The sequence below is a fragment of the Alnus glutinosa genome, chromosome 11 (genome assembly GCF_958979055.1).
Source record: "Alnus glutinosa chromosome 11, dhAlnGlut1.1, whole genome shotgun sequence".
Lineage (NCBI taxonomy): Eukaryota > Viridiplantae > Streptophyta > Magnoliopsida > Fagales > Betulaceae > Alnus > Alnus glutinosa.
In genome coordinates, this window is record NC_084896.1 from 22,766,302 (window position 1) to 22,788,865 (window position 22,564).

Genomic DNA, 22,564 nt, shown 5'->3' on the forward strand with positions numbered 1-22,564 from the left:
GCTTCATAATATGACCTTACTTCAAAATAGTTCCTTGTAGAGAGGTTCCAAACTAACTTGTCACCCTCTCCTTGTCGAATCGGAGTGGAGTACAATCGCTCGAAGAAAGAGAGCACCATCTCCATCTCCCAGTCCTGGAGTTGCCGCGTAAAGAGAACATTCCAATGAATATTTCTATTATGAACAACCAAATTATCTACCACCATTGCCGCTTTGTTCCTCACAAGACTATACAGAACTGGAAAACAATGCTTCAAAGATCTCTCCCCACACCACCGATCATGCCAGAAACTGATATGTGACCCATCCCCTACCACAAACCGAACATAATTGCAAAACTTCTCCCACCCTTTCCTGATATATTTCCAAACCCCTACTCCATAGGAACCCGACACCTCAATAGAGCACCACCCACCCTTTAGGCTCCCAAATTTGGCGTCAATCACCAAACGCCATAAAGCCTCTCTCTCCCTACCATATCTCCACAACCATTTACCCAAAAGAGCTTGGTTAAATTGGGTGAGGTTGTGAACTCCCAACCCACCTGAATGCAACGGAGTACAAATCTTGTTCTATTTCACTAAATGAAATTTGGCCTCATCCCCTATGCCACCCCATAGGAAATCCCTTTGGATTTTTTCAAGACGATTAGCCACCCTCAAAGGAATAGGGAACAACGACAAGAGATACGTGGGGAGATTGGACAGCGTGCTCTTAATAAGAGTCAACCGCCCGCCCTTTGACAAATACATACGCTTCCAACCAGCCAGCCAGCCAGCTTCCTTTCCATTTTCTCAACCACCCCTTTCCAAGTAGGAACGGACTTGTAAGAGGCACCCAAAGCCATACCCAAATAAGTCATAGGCAAAGACCCAACCCGACAACCCAAAAGCTGAGCCAACCCTTCAACATCCTCCACCTCACCAATAGGAACAATTTCTGATTTTCCTAAATTGATCATTAATCCCGAAACTGCCTCAAAACAAAGAAAAATGCACCTCAGATGTCGAATTTGTTCTTCTTGCACCCCACAAAAAATCAACGTATCATCAGCAAACAATAAATGATTCACTACTATTGCCTCTGACTCTCTATGTCCCACAGTAAAACCTGTCATCGAACCCTGCTCCAACGCAGCAGCCAGCATCCGGCTCAAAGCCTCCATAACCACCACAAATAATAAAGGCGACAGAGGATCACCTTGTCGCAACCCGCGAGAGCTAGTAAAGAAACCCGACGGAGTTCCATTGACAAGGATGGCGAATCTCACCGTAGAGATACAAAAACGAATCCAAGCTCTCCATTTCTCCCCAAAACCACAACGTTGTAATAAGTAAAGCAAGAAGTCCCAATTCACATGATCATAGGCCTTTTCCAAATCCAACTTACACAACAACCCAGAATCCCCTGAACGGATTTGACTATCCACACATTCATTAGCAATAAGCACTGAATCCAAGATTTGTCGACCACCAATGAACGCATTTTGGGTGTTTGAAATAATCTTACCCAAAACTGATTTAAACCTGTTCGCAAGGACTTTGGACATAATCTTGTAAATTCCCCCAATAAGACTGATAGGCCGAAAGTCACTCACATCCACAACATCATTCTTCTTTGGAATCAGAGAGACAAAAGTAGCATTGAAACTCTTTTCAAACTTGCCTCGAGAGTGAAAATTTGCAAAAACAGCCATAATGTCAAGTTTTAAAATATCCCAACACTTCTGAAAAAAAGCCATAGTGAAGCCGTCGGGGCCCCGGTGCCTTATCTCCATTGAAATCTCTGATGACATCCCACACCTCCTTCTCCTCAAACCCTCTCTCTAGCCAGCTACTCTCATCGTCATCAATTGATAGAAAAGAAAGGCCCTCAACCCTTGGCCGCCAAGAACAATTCTCAACATACAAGTTTTTGTAAAATTGAACTATATGCTCCTGAATCTCCCTTGGATTTTTGGAGATTTCACCATCTATGCTTATAGAGTCCACTTGATTAAATTTGCGACGCGAGTTGGCCATCCTGTGAAAAAATTGTGTTCTTGTCCCCCTCCTTCAACCACAAAGCTCTAGATTTCTGTCGCCATATTATTTCCTCAAAAAGAAGAGTTTTCTCCAGCTCTCTAGACATATCTATCTTGCGAACCTTCTCTTCCTCCTCTAGGCCTCGGCCTTCATCAACTGAATACAGCTCACAAATGCCCTCCAATAATTCTTTCTTCTTCTTCCCTACATCACCAAACACTTCAGCATTCCATTTCTTCAAATCTGCCTTCAATGCCTTCAGTTTAAACGCCAAAATGTGACTTGGAGAACCCGAACACTCATAAGACGACCACCACTTTTTGATTTGCTCAACAAAACCCTCATATTTCAGCCACATGTTTTCAAATTTAAAATACCTTTTTCCTTCTCTTGGTGCCCCACAATCCAAACACAAAGGGAAGTGATCGGACAGAAGTCTTGGAAGCCTCCTTTGAGCTACTTTAGGATAGTGTTCCTCCCACTCCACAGAAATTAAGAATCTATCAATTCTAGATCATGTGTGGTTATTTGACCATGTAAATTGGCCATCTTGAAGAGGTAGATCCACCAAGTTCTGCGTGAAGATGAAGTCTGAAAATTCTTCCATAGCAACTGAGAAACTAGCATTGCCCGACCTCTCACTCGGAAAGCGAACAACATTAAAATCTCCCCCAATACACCACGGCAACTCCCAACAACTCATCAACCCAGCTAACTCAACCCATAAATCCCTCCTATCCCTGTCATCATTTGGGCCATAAACCCCCCCAAAAGCCCAAGAAACATTATCACCAATGTTGCGGAAAGAACAAGCAACCGTATATCTACCTATACATTCCTCCAATTTCTCCACCACTCTCCTATCCCACATAAGTAAGATCCCACCCGACGCTCCATTGGCTCCCAAATAACACCAATCAACCTGATTACAACCCCATAAACTCCGCACCACCTCCCTTGAGATTATTGCCATCTTAGTCTCCACCAAACAAACAATATCCGCCCTCCATTCTCTTAGAAGCCCTCTAATTTCTAGTCTTTTTTTTTATCTCATTAAGCCCTCTAATATTCCACGAAAGTAATTTAGGCATCATAACTGCAAATAGAACCCCTACCTTTAGTGCGACCTCTAGCCGATAGAACCCCTTTCTTCTCATAATTCAAGGACCAAGCCAACCTGTTTAGTTCTCTCTTCCCTTTTGCCCCTTGGTTCGACGGACACAAAGTCTTAGGACTGGCCGAGGAACTTCCTCCAGCAGCTTCTATCTCCTCAAACATAGCTAACATTCTGTCCTCAAATCCTTCGCAAGATAATCCGATAGCTTGATAACATGTCATAACTTTTTCCACCACCCATCTAGGTGATATCCTGTGCTTTTCTCCCCCTTTTGCTGCCAAAGGTGTGATTTCCATCGGTGCACCACTCTCCCCCTCCTCGTTAGAATTTTTTTCTTCTAGTTCTAACAGGAGATCGCTTCTAAAATCCTGTGCACCACTGTCCAATAGAGCTTCTCTCTCATCAGTTACACCTGAATCTTCTCAAAGGCAGCTCTCCACTTGATTTCTCACTAAAACAGGTTCACATATTACCATCTGCAAATTGTTAATGTCCATCATCTTTGTCACTGAGCTTGTACCCACAGCAGGAGCATCCATCTCATTACAAGTACAGTCTGTAACCAGGAGCTCCGGCAAGACTCCCGAAACCTGCTCTCCTACTTCAGTATTTTTGTTACCCTTCAAAAAGCCACCGTCCACCTGAAGAGCCACTGCTGCATCTTCTCCTCCTTCACCACACATCACGACCTCAGGCAGATTCAGCCGAAGAGAATTTTCTGGTTTCTCAGACCTCACGCTCTGACCCACAACAGGGACCTGTCCCTGTTTTCTTGTCCAAACAGCCTTAGAAATTCCAGACTTCTGACGTTGATAAACACGCTGAAAAACACGGCTGGAATGATCTAAACCAGACCCAAGAACAGAGACGCCGGAATCCTTGTCTTTACGCACCTGATGTGCTGCGGACGTTGAAGCTCCAGCATGCAGAGAAAACAAAGGGGTCGGAATGGGTCTTAGGCATGATCCAGCTTTAGCTTTAACAATAAACTTGGGCTTTTTGATGGGAAAACCCAGTGGGGCTTTACCTTTAGAAGCATGGGCCACTTTAGAGGAATATAATACCGTAGAGGTACTCACTGATTTTTTGGAGATGGGCCGGGTATCCTTAGGACCCATAATGGCCTGCTTAGTCTTAGGAGAAGCGTGAGAAGCAAACTGCTTCTGTCTGATATCCAGGGGTCCTTCCTCCAGCAAGAGAAGATCCGTTAGACAATGACCTATCTCCTCGTGCAGAGCTGCCAACGACTCCCTTAGCCTACGGACACGTAGCCTATCACCAGAGAAGACATTGCGTGATTCAGCGGCAGACTTGTTGGCAGACCCAACTGCTTCTCTCCTTGGGAATGAGACCTGCGACTTTCCCGATGCGCGAGACACCGGAGCTGGTTTCTTCTTCAAGTCCTTCGCCGGAAATATTTCTCTGGTCAGGCAATCGTGAGCCGCCTTCGAAGGAAGCATCGACGAAGTAGGGGCCGGAATCACCGGAGCCTTTGCATGAGCACGAAAATCCTTAACCGGAGCCTACACCTGATAAAGTTCCTTCTTCCCTGTTTCTTTAGAAACTTCCAACGACCTTGGAATTCTTGCTAAAGGCTGACTGGAAGGACCAAACGGCTCTTCATTCACTGGCAGAGCCGAAGTTAACACCTCTGCAAAACTCCTCCTTGTCTCCGCTTTAGTCCCAGATAGTGGAACTTTCGGTGCACTAATCTGCTTTGTGACCCTGGACTGATCCGCTTGAAGATGACTGATGGCTAAGCGGAGCTCCAACTCAAACCGCTCCCAACCCTCACCGTATCTCCCTTTCGGCACTAAAATGGAACCATTTTTCTTCCTGCCCTCATATTCTTCTACAAGCAGGAAAAAACCATGCCTATTAGAGCATTGTTGTCCAAGAATACGGGGGAAGCCAGCAACGGATTGATTCCAAAAAACTCTAGAATCTTGTACCGAAACTAACTCATCAAACGACTTGATCAGCCAGACTGCCTCATCTCTACGTAGAAGGATAGACCTCATCACTCCTTTGCACTTGTCTCGTATCCGAATCCCAGTAGAACCTCCCACCACCGACAAGTCGAAGTCCTTAGACTCAACAGACCATCGACTCACAGACCTCATCTATGACCCTTCCTCTATCACATTAAAATTTTAGTAGTTTGGGCCAGGTATGCTGTACATTGGTGTTATTTTCCGTTCTGTGCAAATGCAGAACTAATATTTTGGCTAAGGAATGTCTCTATTGTTGATGCAACACTGCCCTACTTAGATTTGGAAGTTTTCTTTGGGGTGGAACCCATCCCACTGAGTTCTTGCCCCCTTTCCCCCGATGAAGACACCTGCAGGAGCAAAGTCTTCAGCTTGGGTTTTACAGAAAGTGAGGGAAATTAGGCATTGTGTGGGGGTATTGTGTGAAGGTTTTGAAGAGGAATATATGGCCTCGCTAACTGCTGTCGAAGTGGGACATTCTCATAATGAGTTGGGCTCTAGTTCCAAGCTGGGTAATAAAGAAAATAGAGAATTATAAAGGTTATCCTGCTCCAGCAACTATGATTCGAAAGGTGGGAATTGTAGTCGAGGCAGAGCCAAGGGGAGGGCAATGCTTGGTTTTTATGAAGCCTAAGATTTTGGCTTGGAATGTAAGAGGCTTGAATGAACTTGACAAATGCCTTAGATTCAGGAACCTGCTCAGACAATGGAAGGCATATATTATTTGTTTGCAGGAATCTAAATTGGAGCTCATTTTCCAGTAGTGTTGTGTGTAGCTTTTGGGGATGTCAATATGTGGATTGGTGTTATGCATCTTCTAGAGGGGCCTTTGGTGCTATCTTGACTATGTAGGATAAAGGGTGTTGGAGAAAGTTGATTAGTGTGTGGGGGAGTTTACTGTAGCTTGCTCCTTTAGAAACATTGAAGATGGCTTCTCTTGGGCTTTTGCGGTTGTCTATGGGCCTAATTCCGATTGTGATAGGAGGGGCTTATGGAGGAACCGGCTGGCTTGATTAGTTTGTGGAACTTGCCATGGTGCATTGGAGGTGACTCCAATGTCACTTGTTTTTTCCTAGTGAAAGATCAGGTGAAGCCCCTTTTTGTCCCGCTATGGTGGACTTTTTAGACTTTATTTTTGATCCGGGCCTTATGGATATTCCCTTTGTACGGGGAAATTTTGCATGGTCTAATAACCAAGACCCCTCCTTTTGGTCCATAACTGATAGATTCCTAGTCTCTCTGGAATGGGAAGCCCAATTTCCAGATGTCTTAGAAGAAGTTGCTTAGACTTTGCTTAGACCATTTTTCCCATTCTCCTCGATTGTGGAGGCATTCAGAGCAGTGGAAGATATTTCAAGTTCGAGAATGTGTGGTTAAAGGTCGAAGGCTTTGTGGACAGAGTGAAACAGTGGTGGTCTTCCTCTCATTTTCAAGGTTCTCCGAGCTTCACTTTGGCTCACAAACTTAAGGCTTTGAAAGTTGACTTAAGAGTCTAGAACAAGCATTTGTTTGACAATGTGGAGAACAAGAAAAAGAATCTCTTGGAGGAGTTGAGTGTTCTTGATGCTTTAGAGGAAGAGAGAGTGTTATGTGATGAAGAGAAGATTAGGAAATACATAGTTATTGGTTATTTGGAGATGATAACCTTGTCGGAGGAGTTGAGTTGGGGCCAAAAGTCGAGGGCTCTTTGGCTAAGAGAGGGGGGATAAAATGCACAAAGTTTTTCCATCGAGTGGCTAACTCGAATAGGAGAAATAGCTCCATGGAGTCTTTGTTGGTCAATGGTTCAGTTTCCGTTAGCAGGATCAAATCTAGTGTTCCAGGAGTGCTTTGCAGACTAGATTTAGAGAAGGCCTACGATCATGTTAATTGGGAGTTCCTATTGTACTTTTTGAGGAGGTGTGGTCTTGGGGAGAAATGATGTAATTGCATAGCACATTGTATTTCTTCAGTGCACTTTGCTATTTTGGTGAATGGTTCTCCTTCTAGTTTCTTCAGTAGCTCCGGTGGTCTGAGACAGGGAGAGCCTCTATCTCCTCTAGGGCTGATCAAATACCCGCATCCCCCGCCCCAACCCGCCCCTAAAATCTCGGGTTTTAGGTGATTTGTTGCGGGTGCGGGTCAAAAATTGATATACCCGTGCAGGGCGGGTTGCGGGTTGGGGTTTTAAAAAACCCCGGGGACCCGCCCCGCCCCGCACAGTTAAAAAAAAAAAAAAACCCTACTAACCCTAGCAGTGTCGCCCCCCCCCCCCCTCTTCCCATTTTTTCATTTCTTTTCTTCCTAATCCCTAGCGCCGCACCCCTTCCCCTCTTCTTCTTCTTCTTCTTCACGATTTCCGTCGTGCTACGTCTGCTCCAATGGAATTATGGAAGTCGATAGGCCTCGCCGAGTCACCGGTTCTGTGGCAACGTCATGAACGGTGGGAACGTCAGGGTTGGCGAGGAGACCGGGAACGGTGGGAAGATCGTCGACGCTCGCTTCAGGAGGCCTCGCCGAGTCGCCAATCCTGAGGTCAGTGGCCTCTCATCCTTTTTTTGTGATTTGTTTGAGTCTGGTGGTTGTGATTTGTTTGTGATTTTCTTGTTTGAATCTGATTTTGTTTGAATCCGGTATTGTTCGAATCTGATTTTCTTGTTTGGTTCCTGAGAAAATCTAGCTTTGGTTTGGTTTCTCATTTTTCTAGATCTAGGTATTAAACCCGCATAACCCCGCATAACCCGCACCCCCCGCCTCGCATCACCCCCACCCCGCATCACCCCGCACCGCACGGGTTCTTCCCATTTTGTGCGGTTTGTGGGTGCGATTTTCGCAACCGGCAAGGGTGCGGGGCGGTGCCAAAAAAGGGGCATCCCCGCCCCCCCCGCCCCATGCTCAGCCTTAATCTCCTCTGGTCTTTATCTTTGTAATGGAAGGCTCTTAGTCAAATGATATCTGCTATTGTAGATGGGGGCTTTCTTTTAGGCTTTACTGGGGTCTTGGATCTCTAATATGCTTCACATCTCTCATCTTGTGTTTGCGGATGAAAACTTTATTTTTTGCGGGGCTAACCCAGATCACCTCTGTTATTTCTGTGCCTTATTTTTATGTTTTGAACCTATATCAGGTTTGAAAATTAATCTGGTCAAGTCAGAATTGGTTCTTGTGGGTGATGTCAATAACGTTGATGGGTTGGCCAGTATCCAGGTTGTGGGGTGTCTTCTTTACCTTTGAAGTATTTTGGCCTTCTGCTGGGAGCTCTTTTAAGGCTAAATCAATTTGGGATGGTCTTGTTGAGAAGATTGAGTGCTGTTTGGCGGGTTGGAAAATGATGTATTTGTCTAAGGGTGGGAGAATTATCTCAATCAAAAGTATCATCTTCAATTTGCATATGTATTTTATGTCTCTTTTCCCCCTTTGATGTGGGGCACCCGACACGAGCCACAGATCACACCAGCCCATGACCTTGTGGTTGGGTGATTGAGAGCTGGATCATTATTGGTCTTTTTTATTAGTTTGGATTTTTGTTTTATTATGTTTTTTTAGAGACGGGTTGTATTATTTTATTTTGGACTTTTTGTTATTTTAGTGGGCCATTAGCCTAAGTAAGAGTAGGGTTAGGGTTTAGTCCATAGTCTATTTAAACCTAATTTTCTGTTGTATTCTTGAGCTTACAATGAATTAAGAATTGAATGACTATTTTGTCGTCTCCCTCTTTTCTTCTCTCTTTTCTGTTTTCTACTTTCTGTGGTGCTTCTTCTTGCTTCTTTTCTCTTCTCTTCTCAGTTTCTCCTTCTTCGCTTCTTCACTTTCCAAACTTTCTTCTCAACCCAGTGTTGTCCTACATCACCCTTCTTGCTTGCGTTGCCAATCGCCTAGAAAAACTGCAACGGAATTTCTTATGGGGTGGGCTAGGTGATAGGTTCAAATTTCACAAGGTTTTTTTCCCCGATTTCTGAGGGAGGGTTGAGGGTCTGAAACTTGTTTTTGTTCAACCGTGCTTTTTTGGAGAAGTGGCTTTGGTGTTATGTGCATGAGAGAGAGGCCTTATGGATAGTCGCAGTGGGCACTAAGTATGACAGCTCGTGGGGTGGGTGGTGTTCTATTGAGGTTCATGGGTTGTATGGAGTGGGGTTATGGAAAAATATCAGGAGGGGCTGGTGGAATTTTCTGGTCATGCCAGGTTTGAGGTGGGTGATGGTTCCAAGATTAAATTTGTCGCGGCTAGTGGTGAGGGGACCAGGCACTTAAGGAATCTTTCCCATTTTTGTATAGTATTGCTCGTGTATAAGATGCTTTAGTGGAAAATTACTTGGAGTTATCTTGTGGTTTTCACCAGTTGAATATAACTTTTATTAGAGCAGCTCATGATTGGGAAGTGGATGTCTTTACTTTGTTTTTTTAATTTGTTGTATTCTCTTAGATTGAGACAAGATGGAAAGACAAGCTACATTGGGTCCCTTCCAAGAGAGAGTTGTTTGATGTTAGATCTCTGTATAACGTCCTTGTACCCCATGAGAGCATTGCTCTCCCTTGGAAGAGTATTTGGAGGCTTAATGTTCCCTTGAAAGCGGCGTTTTTTGCTTGGACAACTGGCGTAGGGAAGATCTTCACCATGGATAACCTAAGGAAACAATGTGTCATTGTGGTTAACTAGTGTTGTATGTGAAAAAGGAGTGGGAGGACTTGCAAATTATCTTCTACTCCATTGCGAGATCACTAGTGCTTTGTCCAGTACTATCTTCAGTTGTCTTGTGTTAGCTTGGGTTATGCCTAGAAGTGTAGTAGACCTTTTCGCTTGTTAGAGATGGTTGAGAGGTAGCCTTCAGTGCGCAGCTGTGTGGAAGATGGTTCTGCCTTGCCTTTTGTGGTGTCTTTGGAGGGAAATAAATGATAGATGTTTGAAAGACCACGGGAAGACGGTGGTGGAACTAAAGTATTTCTTCTTCAAAAATCTTTACCATTGGACAGGTGCCTTGGATCTTAATTTGTTAGTTTTCATGAATTTCTCTACTTGTTTTCTATTTCTAGTTAGGTGTTTCTCTTGTATACAGCTTGTGTACTTGGGTTGCGTCTTTTGCACTTTTAGTGATATTTCGATTATTTATATTTATTAATTTTTGGCTGAGTGGGTAGTTAAATTCAGGATTTTTTTTTTTTTTTTTTAGTTTAATACTTATCCTTTTCTATTTTGCTGTCCCGGTATACTGACAATTAGTGTTCATAATGTTTGGTGATGAGTTCTTATATGATTGCCTCATAATTAATGAGAATTTCTTTTCTCTATTTCCCATATATTCTCTTACTTGTTTTTGGGTTGTACTTTTTGTATAGGGTGGGTATTCAATGAGACAATACATTCCTGAACTTATGCCTTTAATTGTTGATGCTTTATTGGATGGAGCAGCTGTTACAAAACGTGAAGTGGCTGTTACTACTCTTGGTCAAGTTGTGCAGAGCACTGGGTATGTGTCATGTTTCTGATGTTGCTTTATGATATATCATTTATTTTAAGATATATTTATGTAGTCATGAGATAGTATTTAAGATTAAATGGGATATTGCCCATAAGATTTGTTCCATGAGCAGCATAATGCTGAAATTCGTTGTAATATGATGTTTAGGTTTCAATTGTTTAATTATTCATGTTAGACTTGAGCTGCTTTTCTTTATCGTTTCTATTGCTCTATTCCATCTATCAGCTGACTTTCAATTTTAGTATTGGTGCAATTGCATATGAGAGGAGTTTGGGGCTAGAGTTCGGTGCGGGTTTGTCTTTTGGTGTCATTGATGTCCAATTGAAAAATCTTACGCAAGGACACTCTTGAATTGTTGTGGCATCCAAATTCTATTTGAAACAAAATTCTATATAAAGGAATGTTGCTGAGTTCTAACTTCATCTAATTTCTTGGGCTGTATTAGAATAAGTCATCGGAAGTGTATTGGGATTGGGTGGAACCTCATTTTAAATTATCTTGTGCTTATCCTTTCCCCGTGGATTACTTAGAAAAAAAAAAATAATTCCTTGTGGTTATCCTTTTTAACCCTCTCACATTTCAAGAAAGCAACTTAGGCTTCATCAAGAACCAAAGAAACCCCTACCCTCAAGTTTGCCTCGGCTGGTGCTTCCGCCTTTGAAATCATAATTAATGGAACATGATATCTGAATTCTTCATTCTCATTCCCTACCCCGTCGCTCTGTCTAAGTCAATTAATAAATGAAATCGAGAGTCAAAAAGATTGTCTTGTTCCATCAGTTATGACCTGAAGGGTGGACATGCAGAGCTAATGGGAGGGGTTCATTATGTTATTTATGAGGCCTAGAATATTATCTTGGAATGTTAGAGGGTTGAATGAGAGGGATAAAAGGTGTAGGGCTGGGAACCTACATAGAGAATGGAAGGCTGATATTGCATTTTTATAAGAGACCAAATTGGAGCTTTTGTTAGGGTTGATGTGCATAGTTTATGGGGCTGTCAGCATGTAGATTGATGTTATTTAGCGTCAAGAGGTGCTTCTAGGGGGATCCTGTTAATGTGGGATAGGATGGTGGTGGAAAAGATTGTAGAGTGTGTGGGGGTTTGTATTGTTGCATGTTCTTTTAGGAACGTCTATGATAATTTTGTTTGGCTTTTGCGGGGAATACAGTCCTAATATCCTTCTATCCCTGATCAAATTCTCTAATACCTGTGGTTGATGAGATGAATCTCCCTATTGCACAAAGCATAGGAGTTTGTTCATGTACTCACCATCCCATATCTGATTTTGTATCCTATGAGCACCTTTCACCAACATGTCGTTCTTTTGTGTCCAAATTGTCATCTGTGTCTATTCCTAGAAATCTACAGGAGGCACTTAGTGATCCAAAGTGGAGGATAGTGATGCAATAAGTGATGAAAGCCCTTCACAAAATAAGACTTGAGATCTTGTTAAATTGTCTAATGGGAAGAAGGCTATTGGATGCAAGTGGGTGTTTACTATTATGCATAAAGTCGATGGTTCTGTGGACGGATAGAAGGCCAGGTTAGTTGCAAAAGTTGTTACACAAACCTATGGGGTTGACTATGAGGAAACTTGGATTGGTCCTTCCACCAATTTGATGTGAAAAATGCATTTTATCACGGAGATCTAGAAGAATTATACATTGGTTGCCAGATCCACTGCAGAAGCTGAATTTAGAGCTATGGCTCATGGAGAGCGAAATATTATGGTTGGAGATACTCTTGAAAGAGCTTGGGTTTTATTCCGAGGATTCTATGAGACTATATTCATATATTGTGACAATAAAGCAAAAATTATTATTTCTTACAATCCAGTCCAACATGATTGAACCAAGCATGTTGAAATTGATCGACACTTTCGTAAAGAGAAACTCTGAGCAGGTATTATCTGCACACCGTATATGAAGACAGGTGAACAACTTGTGGATATCTTGACAAATGTAGTGTCTAGTAGTGTTTTTCACTCAATGTTATGTAAGCTGGGCATGCGAGACATCTATACCTCTGCTTGAGAGGAGTGTTGAAGATGAAAACTATTGTATTCTCCTTGATTTTATTTTATTGTAATCTCCTAGTATTTTCTTTCAATGGTAAGTTTGTATTCTCTCCTATTTAAACCCATGTAAACAAGTTCTCGTGGGTTCTCTCTCCTTGAAGCCGACTTCCTCTCCTCGAAAATTTTCTCTCGTCTTGCTCTCCAAGCAACACGTCTATGCTTGAGGAGGAGGGACAACCCTTTGATTTTCCTTCCTCTCTCCCTCATGACGTGACCATCAACGAGGGTTTTCCCCCTTCTCTTTAGAGTTTTCTTTAGATCCTCTCGCCTTTTTTGAGGCTCTATCCGCCACTCACAAGGCCTTATTCATTGCCTCAGGTGATCTATCCAAGATCCTCCCAAAAACGCATCCTCAACCTATCCACCTTCGCCTTACCACCTACTCTGGCACGCTACGTCGCCCTCTCCTACAGGATTTGCTTTGGGTTTCATATTTGGTTCTTTCAAAGCTTGATCCACCATCAGCTCCACCCACAAATGCAGCTCACCACTGTCTTCATCTGCCTTTCTGCTCCCTGTAGCTGACTCATACGCCTCTGCTTGGCCTTCACGCGCCCCCATGTGGTTTTCACACGACTGTACGTCCCTGCCATCTTCGTTGCTGGTGCTGCTTTTTTTTGGGTTTTGTTATTTATTTATGCTCTTCCCCCCCGATTGTTGTTGTAGACTCTTAAAGTTAGAAGTGAGGGAGAGGATAAAATGTGTTGGATTCCACCGCGAAAGAAATCTTTTCAGGTAAAGTCTTACTATAAGGTTTTATCTAGTCCTATTCAGTCTTCTTTTCTGTGGAAAAGTATTTGGAAAGTTAAGGTTCCCCCGAGAGTGGCATTCTGTGTGGACGGCAACTTTAGAAAAAATCTTAACTTTGGATAATCTACGAAAGAGAAACATTATTGTGATGGAGTGGTGCTATATGTGTAAGATTTCTGGAGAGTCTATTGACCATTTGTTTCTGCATTGTATGGTTGCTATAGAATTGTGGAGGACGATTCAGCAAATGTTTGGGGTGGAGTGGGTAATGCCGCGATCGGTAAAAGATATGTTGGGGAGTTGGAGGGGGCAAAAGGGTAATCGGACTTTGATACCGATTTGGCGCATGGCTTCATTGTGTTTGATGTGGTGTGTATGGAGGGAACAAAATGCACGCTGTTTTGAAGATTGTGAGACTGATTTGATGAACTTGAAGAAAATGATGCTACAAATGTTGTTTATGTGGAGAGAGAAAATTCAGTTTATGCATGAGTGTTCTTATTTTGAATTTATAGATAAGTGCTCTCTTTTTTCTTTGAATTAGGGGCTTCATGTATACGTCATGTGTACTATGGGTTGCACCCCTTTGCGCTTTTTGGATATACTTTACTTATCAAAAAAGAAGAAGAAGATATCATGAATGTTTTCCATGAGTTCCATGTCCGTGGTAAGTTTGAAAGAAAACAAGGGTTGTGGACATTAAGGATTTTTGTCCTATTAGCTTGGTGGGTGGCGATTACAAAATTATCTCGAAAGTCCTAGCTAACAGGCTAAAGACGGTGTTGGGGAAGGTTATTTCCAAGACTCAAAATGCCTTCATCAGGGGGAGACAAAAACTAGACTCAATCCTTATTCCCTTGATAGTAGAATCAGATCAGGGGAACCGGGTGTGCTTTGTAAATGGGATTTAGAAAAGACCTATGATCATGTTAATTGGGATTGCTTGCTGTATATGTTGAGGAAATGTGGTTTTGGAGAGAAATGGTGTGAGTGGCTAGCACATTGCATCTCTCCTGTGTGTTTCTCTCTTTTGATTAATAGTACTCACCCTCGCTTCTTTAGATAGTTCTCGTGGCTTGAGACAGTGGGATCATTTGTCTCCTTTGCCTTTTGTTGTGATTATGGAGGCTTTGAGTAGATTGCTGTTTGCTGATGAATAGGGGCTTTTATCATGCTTGTCGGTGAGGACTAGGAGTAATGATGAGCTCCCCTTGTCTCATCTCCTATTTGCATATGACACCTTATCTTTTGTAAGGCAAACCCTGAGCACCTTTGTAATTTGCGTTGCCTTTTTCTGTTCTTTGGTAATATCTTGTGTACTTCTTGAGTACATGATTTGAGGCACAGTGCATTATGTAGTTAAAATTCTCCTTTCTTTGCTGTTTAATAGACTTTTCTACACTTTTCAAAAGAAAGGAAAGAGAAGAAGATTAAGGTACTTGAGGATTTTCCTCCACCTTTTCTTGAACTAATGTTACACAGTGGACAACGCCAATCAATATTTCTCTCTGTACCATTGGAAATGATATTTATAAAATGCATTAAATGAACACTTGAGAGGCATAGAGAGTTTTTAAGTCTTGAGTGGCAGGAGGCAGGTTTTAAGGGGTGGGATTATTGGCTATTTGAGGGGTCTTTCAATAGTCTGACTACTACAATTAAGTTAGTGTCTTAGGAGCGACTGTCAAGCATATGAGAGGTTGGGGAAGGAAAGTTCATGTCATGAGAAAACGTTTCGGGTGGTATGCAGTCTTCTGGAAGGGGGAGGGGCCGTTTCCCAGAGCTGGAGGAGTGCTTGAAAGGGGAAGTAGGGCAGGTTGATTAGGCCATATCAATGGGATCTACAAAACACTGAGGGATGGACCATCATGTTGCCTGCCCCGACTAAACAAGAAAAATGGACCCAGCCTCCTGAGTCATACTTGAAACTAAACATAGATCTTGCTGGGGAGAAAACTTCTGCATTCTAACCTCCTTATGCCGGTACTCCAAAGGAAATATTCTTCATGGATGGATTTCGACAACCCAGCCTGAGGACTCAAGCATAGGGGAAGCAAAAGCAGCACTCATAGCCATCCCAGAAGCTTCAACTCTTGGCGTGAAAGACCTAATCATTGAAGGAGAATCTCCAACAGTTATACTTGCTATCGAAAATCTGAAACTCAATGGATTGGGCAATAGTGTGTTGCGTGACTGGGTCTGGGATCGAGTTATTGGTCTGTGGGTGGGCAAACCAGCAGGATAGAACCTCCTAGATTTACCTATGGTGTAGGGTGAAGGATTGATACGAGGTATTCGAGGTACCTCTGCCTCCTAATTCAACCACGAGAGTTGAGAATTTTTAGGATAAATTGATCATGCCTTCTTATCAATCAGGATCTCTTTAAATAGAGATTACAAGCAGAATAGAATTACATCAAATCCCTTATTATAGCAATATCCTATTCTAGTGGAAATCATGTATCCCTTATTATAGCAATATCCTATTCTAGTGGAAATCATGTTCCTTATTATAGCAATATCCTATTCTAGTGGAAAACACTACCGAAACCCTTGCTGGAAAACACTGACTTTCCATTCTCATCCTCCACTACTACAGCCGCCACTTACATCCTCTCCTTGAACCCTAGCTTCCTGCCCACGCTTCCTACGTCGCACATAGGTCCGTAACATTCCCCCGCTCTTCAAATTGCCCTTGTCCACAAGGGCAAAGGAAGGGTAACGAAGCTCAAAGTCGGAGAGTGGTTCCCAGGTAGCTTCGGCAGGGGAAAGACCTTGCCAATGTACCAGTACTTCCGGGACGCCATGGTGAGTACGTCGGTCGATGACAGTTTGAGGAAGGAGCTGGCTGTCCTCGTGGAGAGTGGGAAGATGGTCTTGCACCGGCACCCCGTTTCCAACCCATTTCTTCAAAACCGAAACATGGAAAACATCATGAATCTTAGCCTTAGGAGGTAAAGCCAGCTGGTATGCAACAGGACCAATCCGTTTGACAATTCGATAAGGACCGTAGAACTTAGGGGAAAGTTTCAGATTGCTCCGCTTGTGGACAGATTGCTGTCTATAACCTTGGAGCCGTAAATACACCCATTCGCCTTCCGAAAAAATGCGCTCAACATGAGACTGATCATACACCTGTTTCATGCGATTTTGAGCGTCGAGCAGCTGCTGGCGGACCTCCCGCAGGACTTGATCTCGGCTGAGTAATGCCTCCTCCACAGCAGCTGAACGAGTAGTCCCGGGAACAAATGGTAAGAGAGGTGGGGGGGGCCGCCCATAGACAATCTCAAAGGGGGTCCGCTTAGTAGCAGAGTGGAAGCTCGTATTATAGCAATACTCAACCCAAGGCAACCACTTAGCCCATAGACGGGGAGAAGAGCTAGTAAAGCATCGCAAATACATTTCAATAGTGCGATTCACAACCTCCGTCTGTCCATCCGTTTGCGGATGATAAGCGGAACTAAAGTTAAACTTCGTCCCATGCAAGCGGAAAAGCTCCCGCCAAAAGAGCCCAGTAAACACGGGGTCTCGATCACAAACAATGGAAGATGGGATACCATGCAAACGAAAGATAACCTCAAAGAAGGTTTGGGCCACCTGCAGTGCTGTGTAGGGGTGCTTGAGAGGAGTAAAGTGGCCATACTTGGATAAGCGATCAACAACCACAAAAATAGTAGTTCGCCCGTAGGATTTAGGAAGGCCGTCAATGAAGTCCATAGAAATAGCCGTCCAAATCTGTTCGGGAATGGGCAGGGGCTGCAGTAGACCGGCGGGCTTTGTGGCTTCAGCTTTGTGGCGCTGACAAACGTCACAATTTTTTATAAAGTTGCGAAGCTGCCGTTGCATGTGAGGCCAGTAAAAAACAGCCCGAATGCGCTGTAAACCTTTGCGGTAGCCTTCATGCGTACTGTTGTGGAATTCTGCGATTATGGCAGCTGCTGTGGGTGATTCAGCCTTGAGATAGATTCGGTTTTTGAAGTAAATCAGCCCTCCCTGTAGACGCCACGGTCCCACCTCTTCATCCTGCTGAATGCGTTTTGCCAAAGTCTGGAGGTCTGAATCATGCTGAACTTCCTGTTGGATAGGAGCAATCCAATGAGGGAGAGGTATAGAAAGGGCCATGAGAGTTCCTTCCTCCTATCGAGAGAGAGCATCCGCAACACGATTATCGTGCCCCTGCTTGTATTCAATCGTGAAATCATAGCCCATGAGCTTGGCTAGCCACTTTTGTTGAGCCTCGGTGGTGATAGTTTGATTCCACAAGTATTTGAGGCTATGGTGGTCGGTCCGAACCACAAATCGTTGGCCCAAGAGGTAAGGGCGCCATCGCTGAATGGCTGTGACGAGGGCGAGCATTTCCTTCTCATAAGTGGAAAGAGAGAGGTTACGACCATGAAGGGCCTGACTGAAAAACGCAATGGGGCGACGGTCCTGCATCAACACAGCCCCTATTCCACTGCCCGAGGCATCGCACTCGATGACGAAGGTCCTGGAAAAATTAGGTAGGGCCAATACTGGTGCTTTCGTCATGGCTTCCTTAAGGTGATCAAATGAGCTGCTGGCTTCCTCATTCCACCCGAAAGCGTCTTTCTTTAAGAGTTGAGTGAGGGGTCGGGCAATCGTTCCATAATGCTGGATAAACTTCCTATAGTAGCCGGTAAGCCCTAGGAAGCCCCGAAGTGCCTTGATGTTGGAAGGTCTCGGCCAATCCAGCATAGCTTGGATTTTGGAAGGGTCCACAGCTACTCCATTTTGCTCAATAAAATGGCCTAGGTAGTTCACCCGCTGTTGGCCAAAACTGCACTTGTCCATTCTCACAAACAGGTGATGAGTTCTCAAAATGCCAAAGACACAAGTCAAGTGATATATATGGTCCTCCCAAGACTTACTGTAAATTAGTATGTCATAAAAAAAAACGAGAACGAACTTACGTAGATAGTCTCGAAATACGTCGTTCATCAAGGACTGAAAGGAGGATGGAGCATTAGTGAGGCCAAAGGGCATTACCAAAAACTCGAAGTGCCCGTGATGCGTCCGGAAGGCTGTTTTTTCTATGTCCTGCTCTTGCATCCGAATCTGATGGTACCCGGAACGGAGGTCCAATTTAGAAAAGTATTGCGCGCCATGCAATTCATCCAACAGTTCATCAATGACCGGAATCGGATACTTATCCTTGATAGTGATCCGATTGAGGGCGCGATAATCCACACATAACCTCCTCGATCCGTCATGCTTCTTGACCAATAAAACTGGTGAGGAGTATGGGCTATTGCTGGCTCGGATGACTCCATTGTTAAGTAATTCCAGCACTATCTTTTCTATTTCATTCTTTTGATAGTAGGGGTACCTGTAGGGCCTCACGTTCACTGGAGAAGAGCCTTGAATCAGGGGAATCTTGTGGTCTTGAGGTCTCACCGGGGGCAACCCTTGGGGCTCACCAAAAATTTCCTGGAATTCTTCCAGGAGGCGCTGAAGGTCCGGGCTGTCTACTTCTGGGCAGCACTGCTCAATCCCCAATTGTACTGCAAATAGCTGAAGGAGAACTCCCTCTCCGTTGCGCTTCAATTCCTTCTGCATTTCTGGACCTTCCAGCATTTTGTTCCTCGGTGCCTCCAATCCCACCAGCATGACTTGCTTCCCTTGCCACCGAAATCTCATGCAGAGTGAGGAAAAATCCCACAGAATGGGTCCTAACATCTTCAACCATTGTGCCCCTAAAACTGAATCGTAACCATGTAGATCAACAAGAAAAAATTCCAGCTTGAATAAGGTACCTCCCAACCATACTGGCACCGCAGAACACTTCCCCTTGCTGGGAAGTCTTTCCCCGTTAGCCACCAAAACCTCGAAGGCCGTCTGTTTGTCGGGGTCCAAGCCCAGCCGCTCGGCCAATTCAGTGTTCAAAAAATTGTGTGCGCTTCCCGTGTCTGCCAGCAGAATTACCCGGGCCTTTCGGATGGTTCCCGCGATGCGCATAGTCTGTGGGTTTTGTACCCCAGATATTGCATGGAGAGATATTTCCGGAATTTCTAGTTCGTCGTCCTCCCAAGTTCCTCGCGCCCCTTCCTCATCTGGAGGATCATTGTCTTCCTCATAAATTCCTTCAATCAGGAACAACTTCTTACATCTGTGCCCCGGAGAGAACTTGTCGTCACAATTAAAACAGAGGCCCTTTTCCCTTCGTTCCTTCAATTCAGCCGGGTTCAACTTTTTGATCACCGGGGATCGGTTCCACATAAGGCTTGCGGATGGTAACGGTGGTGCACTCGCCTGGCCCATGGTTCTTCGGGGTTCATAGGGGTAAGTCGGCCGTCGTTGCGCTGTCATCCTTGCCTCATACAACCGTGCCAACCCTACTGCAGCCGTGAGGGTGGAGGGCCGAGAAGCCTGAACCTCCGGCCTTATACTCTCTTTCAGCCCACTAATGAAGCCACTCACCTGCTGTGTTAACGAAAGACGCCCAGCCCTGCTCAGCAAGCGTTCGTACTCCCCCTGATATTCCCGCACCGTCCCCGTTTGACGCAGCTTGGTGAGATCACCAAAAAAATCGTCAAATTGGGTCGGGCCATACCGCACATGCAGTCCACTCCTCAGCGTTTCCCATGACACTTGCTCCTCACTTTCCTTAAACAATTGATACCACAGTTGGGCCTCTCCTTCCAGGTGATAGGCTGCCAATCCCACCTTGTCCTCCTCGGCAGTCCCCTGAAATTCAAAGAACTGCTCCGCCCGGCACACCCAACTTGTTGGGTCTTCTGAGCCGTCAAATTTTGGAAAATTTAACTTGGCCACCTTAGGAAAGGAATTACCTGATTCAGTTCGATTGAATCCTCCAGTTCGGCCCTTTGATGAACTTGCTGCATTACTCTGTTCTTCCTCCCAAGGGTTCGGAATCTTGGAGATAAGGGCGCTCATCATCTCTTCTATGCGTTTCTGACCCTCCGTTAGTTTCTCTATTTCCTTCTCCATGCGTTCCACTCGTTGCTCCATTACTTCAGGACTTGGCTCTGATACCAAGTTGTTGCGTGACTGGGCCTGGGATCGAGTTATTGGTTTGTGGGTGGGCAAACCAGCAGGATAGAACCTCCTAGATTTACCTATGGTGTAGGGTGAAGGATTGATACGAGGTATTCGAGGTAGAGTTGAGAATTTTTAGGATAAATTGATCATGCCTTCTTATCAATCAGGATCTCTTTAAATAGAGATTACAAGCAGAATAGAATTACATCAAATCCCTTATTATAGCAATATCCTATTCTAGTGGAAATCATGTATCCCTTATTATAGCAATATCCTATTCTAGTGGAAATCATGTTCCTTATTATAGCAATATCCTATTCTAGTGGAAAACACTACCGAAACCCTTGCTGGAAAACACTGACTTTCCATTCTCATCCTCCACTACTACAGCCGCCACTTACATCCTCTCCTTGAACCCTAGCTTCCTGCCCACGCTTCCTACGTCGCACATAGGTCCGTAACATAGTGCCTATCATCAAGGATATCCATAAGCTGCTCAAAAATTTCGGTGCTTGGTCAGCCGCCAAAGTTTACAGGAGTGCCAACTCAACTTTGTACAACTTAGCAAAATAGGCTGCCTCCATCAATTTTTCTCTGGAAGCATTTCCTCCCAATCTCTCTTTCTTTGTATCGTGCATCGACAGTGGATACAGTCCTCATTATTTTTTTTTCTTCTTATTTGTCTAGAACAAAATAGTACAATTGAGTACTAAATCATGATGAGACTTTGGTGAATTCACGTCCTCTTCCATCTTCCTTCAGACCCTTTCCTGCTTCCTTGATCGTGCAACAAAGTTCAGTCCAGAGACTTTATGGCATTAAATTCAAGTGCCGCACCATACTGTACTTGATGATTTATACAACTGGATCTAGATTCATGTATATGTGAAGTATGTGATTCTTCTGTTCAGTTTGTAATTTAATATATGTGATTGTGATGACTTATTGTATAAATTTGACAGGTATGTCATAACTCCATATAATGACTATCCAGAGCTACTTATCTTACTCTTGAAATTGCTGAATGGTGAGTTAGCATGGTCTACCAGACGGGAAGTACTGAAGGTAACTACTTATGAACTGTATTTCTATGTTGTATGCTGTACATATTTCTTTTACTAAGAATATTCTTGCTCTTCTCCAGGTTCTTGGTATTATGGGTGCTCTGGATCCTCATGTATATAAACGAAATCAAGCACGTCTGCCAGGGTCACATGGAGATGTAACCCATGCTGCCAGTGATTCAGGTCATGTTCAGTCTATGGATGATCTGCCTATGGATCTGTGGCCATCTTTCGCAACATCTGAAGATTATTATTCCACGGTAGTACATCAACCTGATATATGAATGTAGTTATTTTTTCATGTTGTAATAGTTTCTTTGGTTCTAGGTTGCAATCAATTCACTCATGCGAATTCTTAGGGACCCTTCACTTGCTAGTTACCACTACAAGGTGGTTGGATCTCTTATGTTCATATTTAAGGTATGTCTAGCACAAGGAAGTTTTTTTATTTTTTATTTTTTCCATTTATTTTGTATTATCTTTTCTCATTTTTTGTATATTGACTTTTTCCTAACTGCTATTAATCTCCCTGTTCTCTGATGTCATTTTTTTGTTATACTTTTTGTTTTGCATGATTAGTCGATGGGTCTTGGTTGCGTTCCATACTTACCAAAGGTTAGTCTTTTTAACTTTTCAGCCGTAATTTCATATTATTCTAGTTGTTTAGTCTGTTAACCGTGAAAGATGATGTATTTCAGCTTCAGTTCTTGACATTAAAATATAATTTTTTCTTGGGAAGTTCATCTTATTAGCATATGGGAATTGCAGCTGATAAGTTTTCCCATTTTATCAAAATATGATATACTTCTTCTGTTTACTAAAAAGAAGGTTAGATGTATAATTCGAGTTAGAAGACTTCAATGAAAACGTAAAAAGGTTTAATATTTTCAGAAGTGCATCCTGTTATAGTGGGAATTGCAGCTTATTTGTTTTCCCATTCTATCCAGTTGCGATTGCTGCTTGAGTTCATGAAAAAAAAGGATATTGATGTCTAATAAAAGGGAGAAGACTAATGAAGACAAAGAGTATAATGTTTTTTTGTGTTTTTGTCTGTCTATCATT

At 43.5% G+C, this 22,564-nt stretch overlaps 1 protein-coding gene across 2 annotated transcripts in view; it reads left to right on the top strand.

Annotated features, from left to right (window-relative positions):
- LOC133881396 (serine/threonine-protein kinase TOR) overlaps window positions 1–22,564 on the top strand; it is a 97,554-nt gene that overhangs the window by 40,701 nt on the left and 34,289 nt on the right. For both annotated transcript variants that reach the window (XM_062320313.1, XM_062320314.1), the window contains exons 15-19: window positions 10,446–10,576; window positions 21,401–21,503; window positions 21,583–21,762; window positions 21,830–21,922; window positions 22,082–22,117. In XM_062320313.1, coding sequence (XP_062176297.1) covers window positions 10,446–10,576; window positions 21,401–21,503; window positions 21,583–21,762; window positions 21,830–21,922; window positions 22,082–22,117 — 543 coding nt within the window. The remainder of the gene's footprint in view (window positions 1–10,445; window positions 10,577–21,400; window positions 21,504–21,582; window positions 21,763–21,829; window positions 21,923–22,081; window positions 22,118–22,564) is intronic.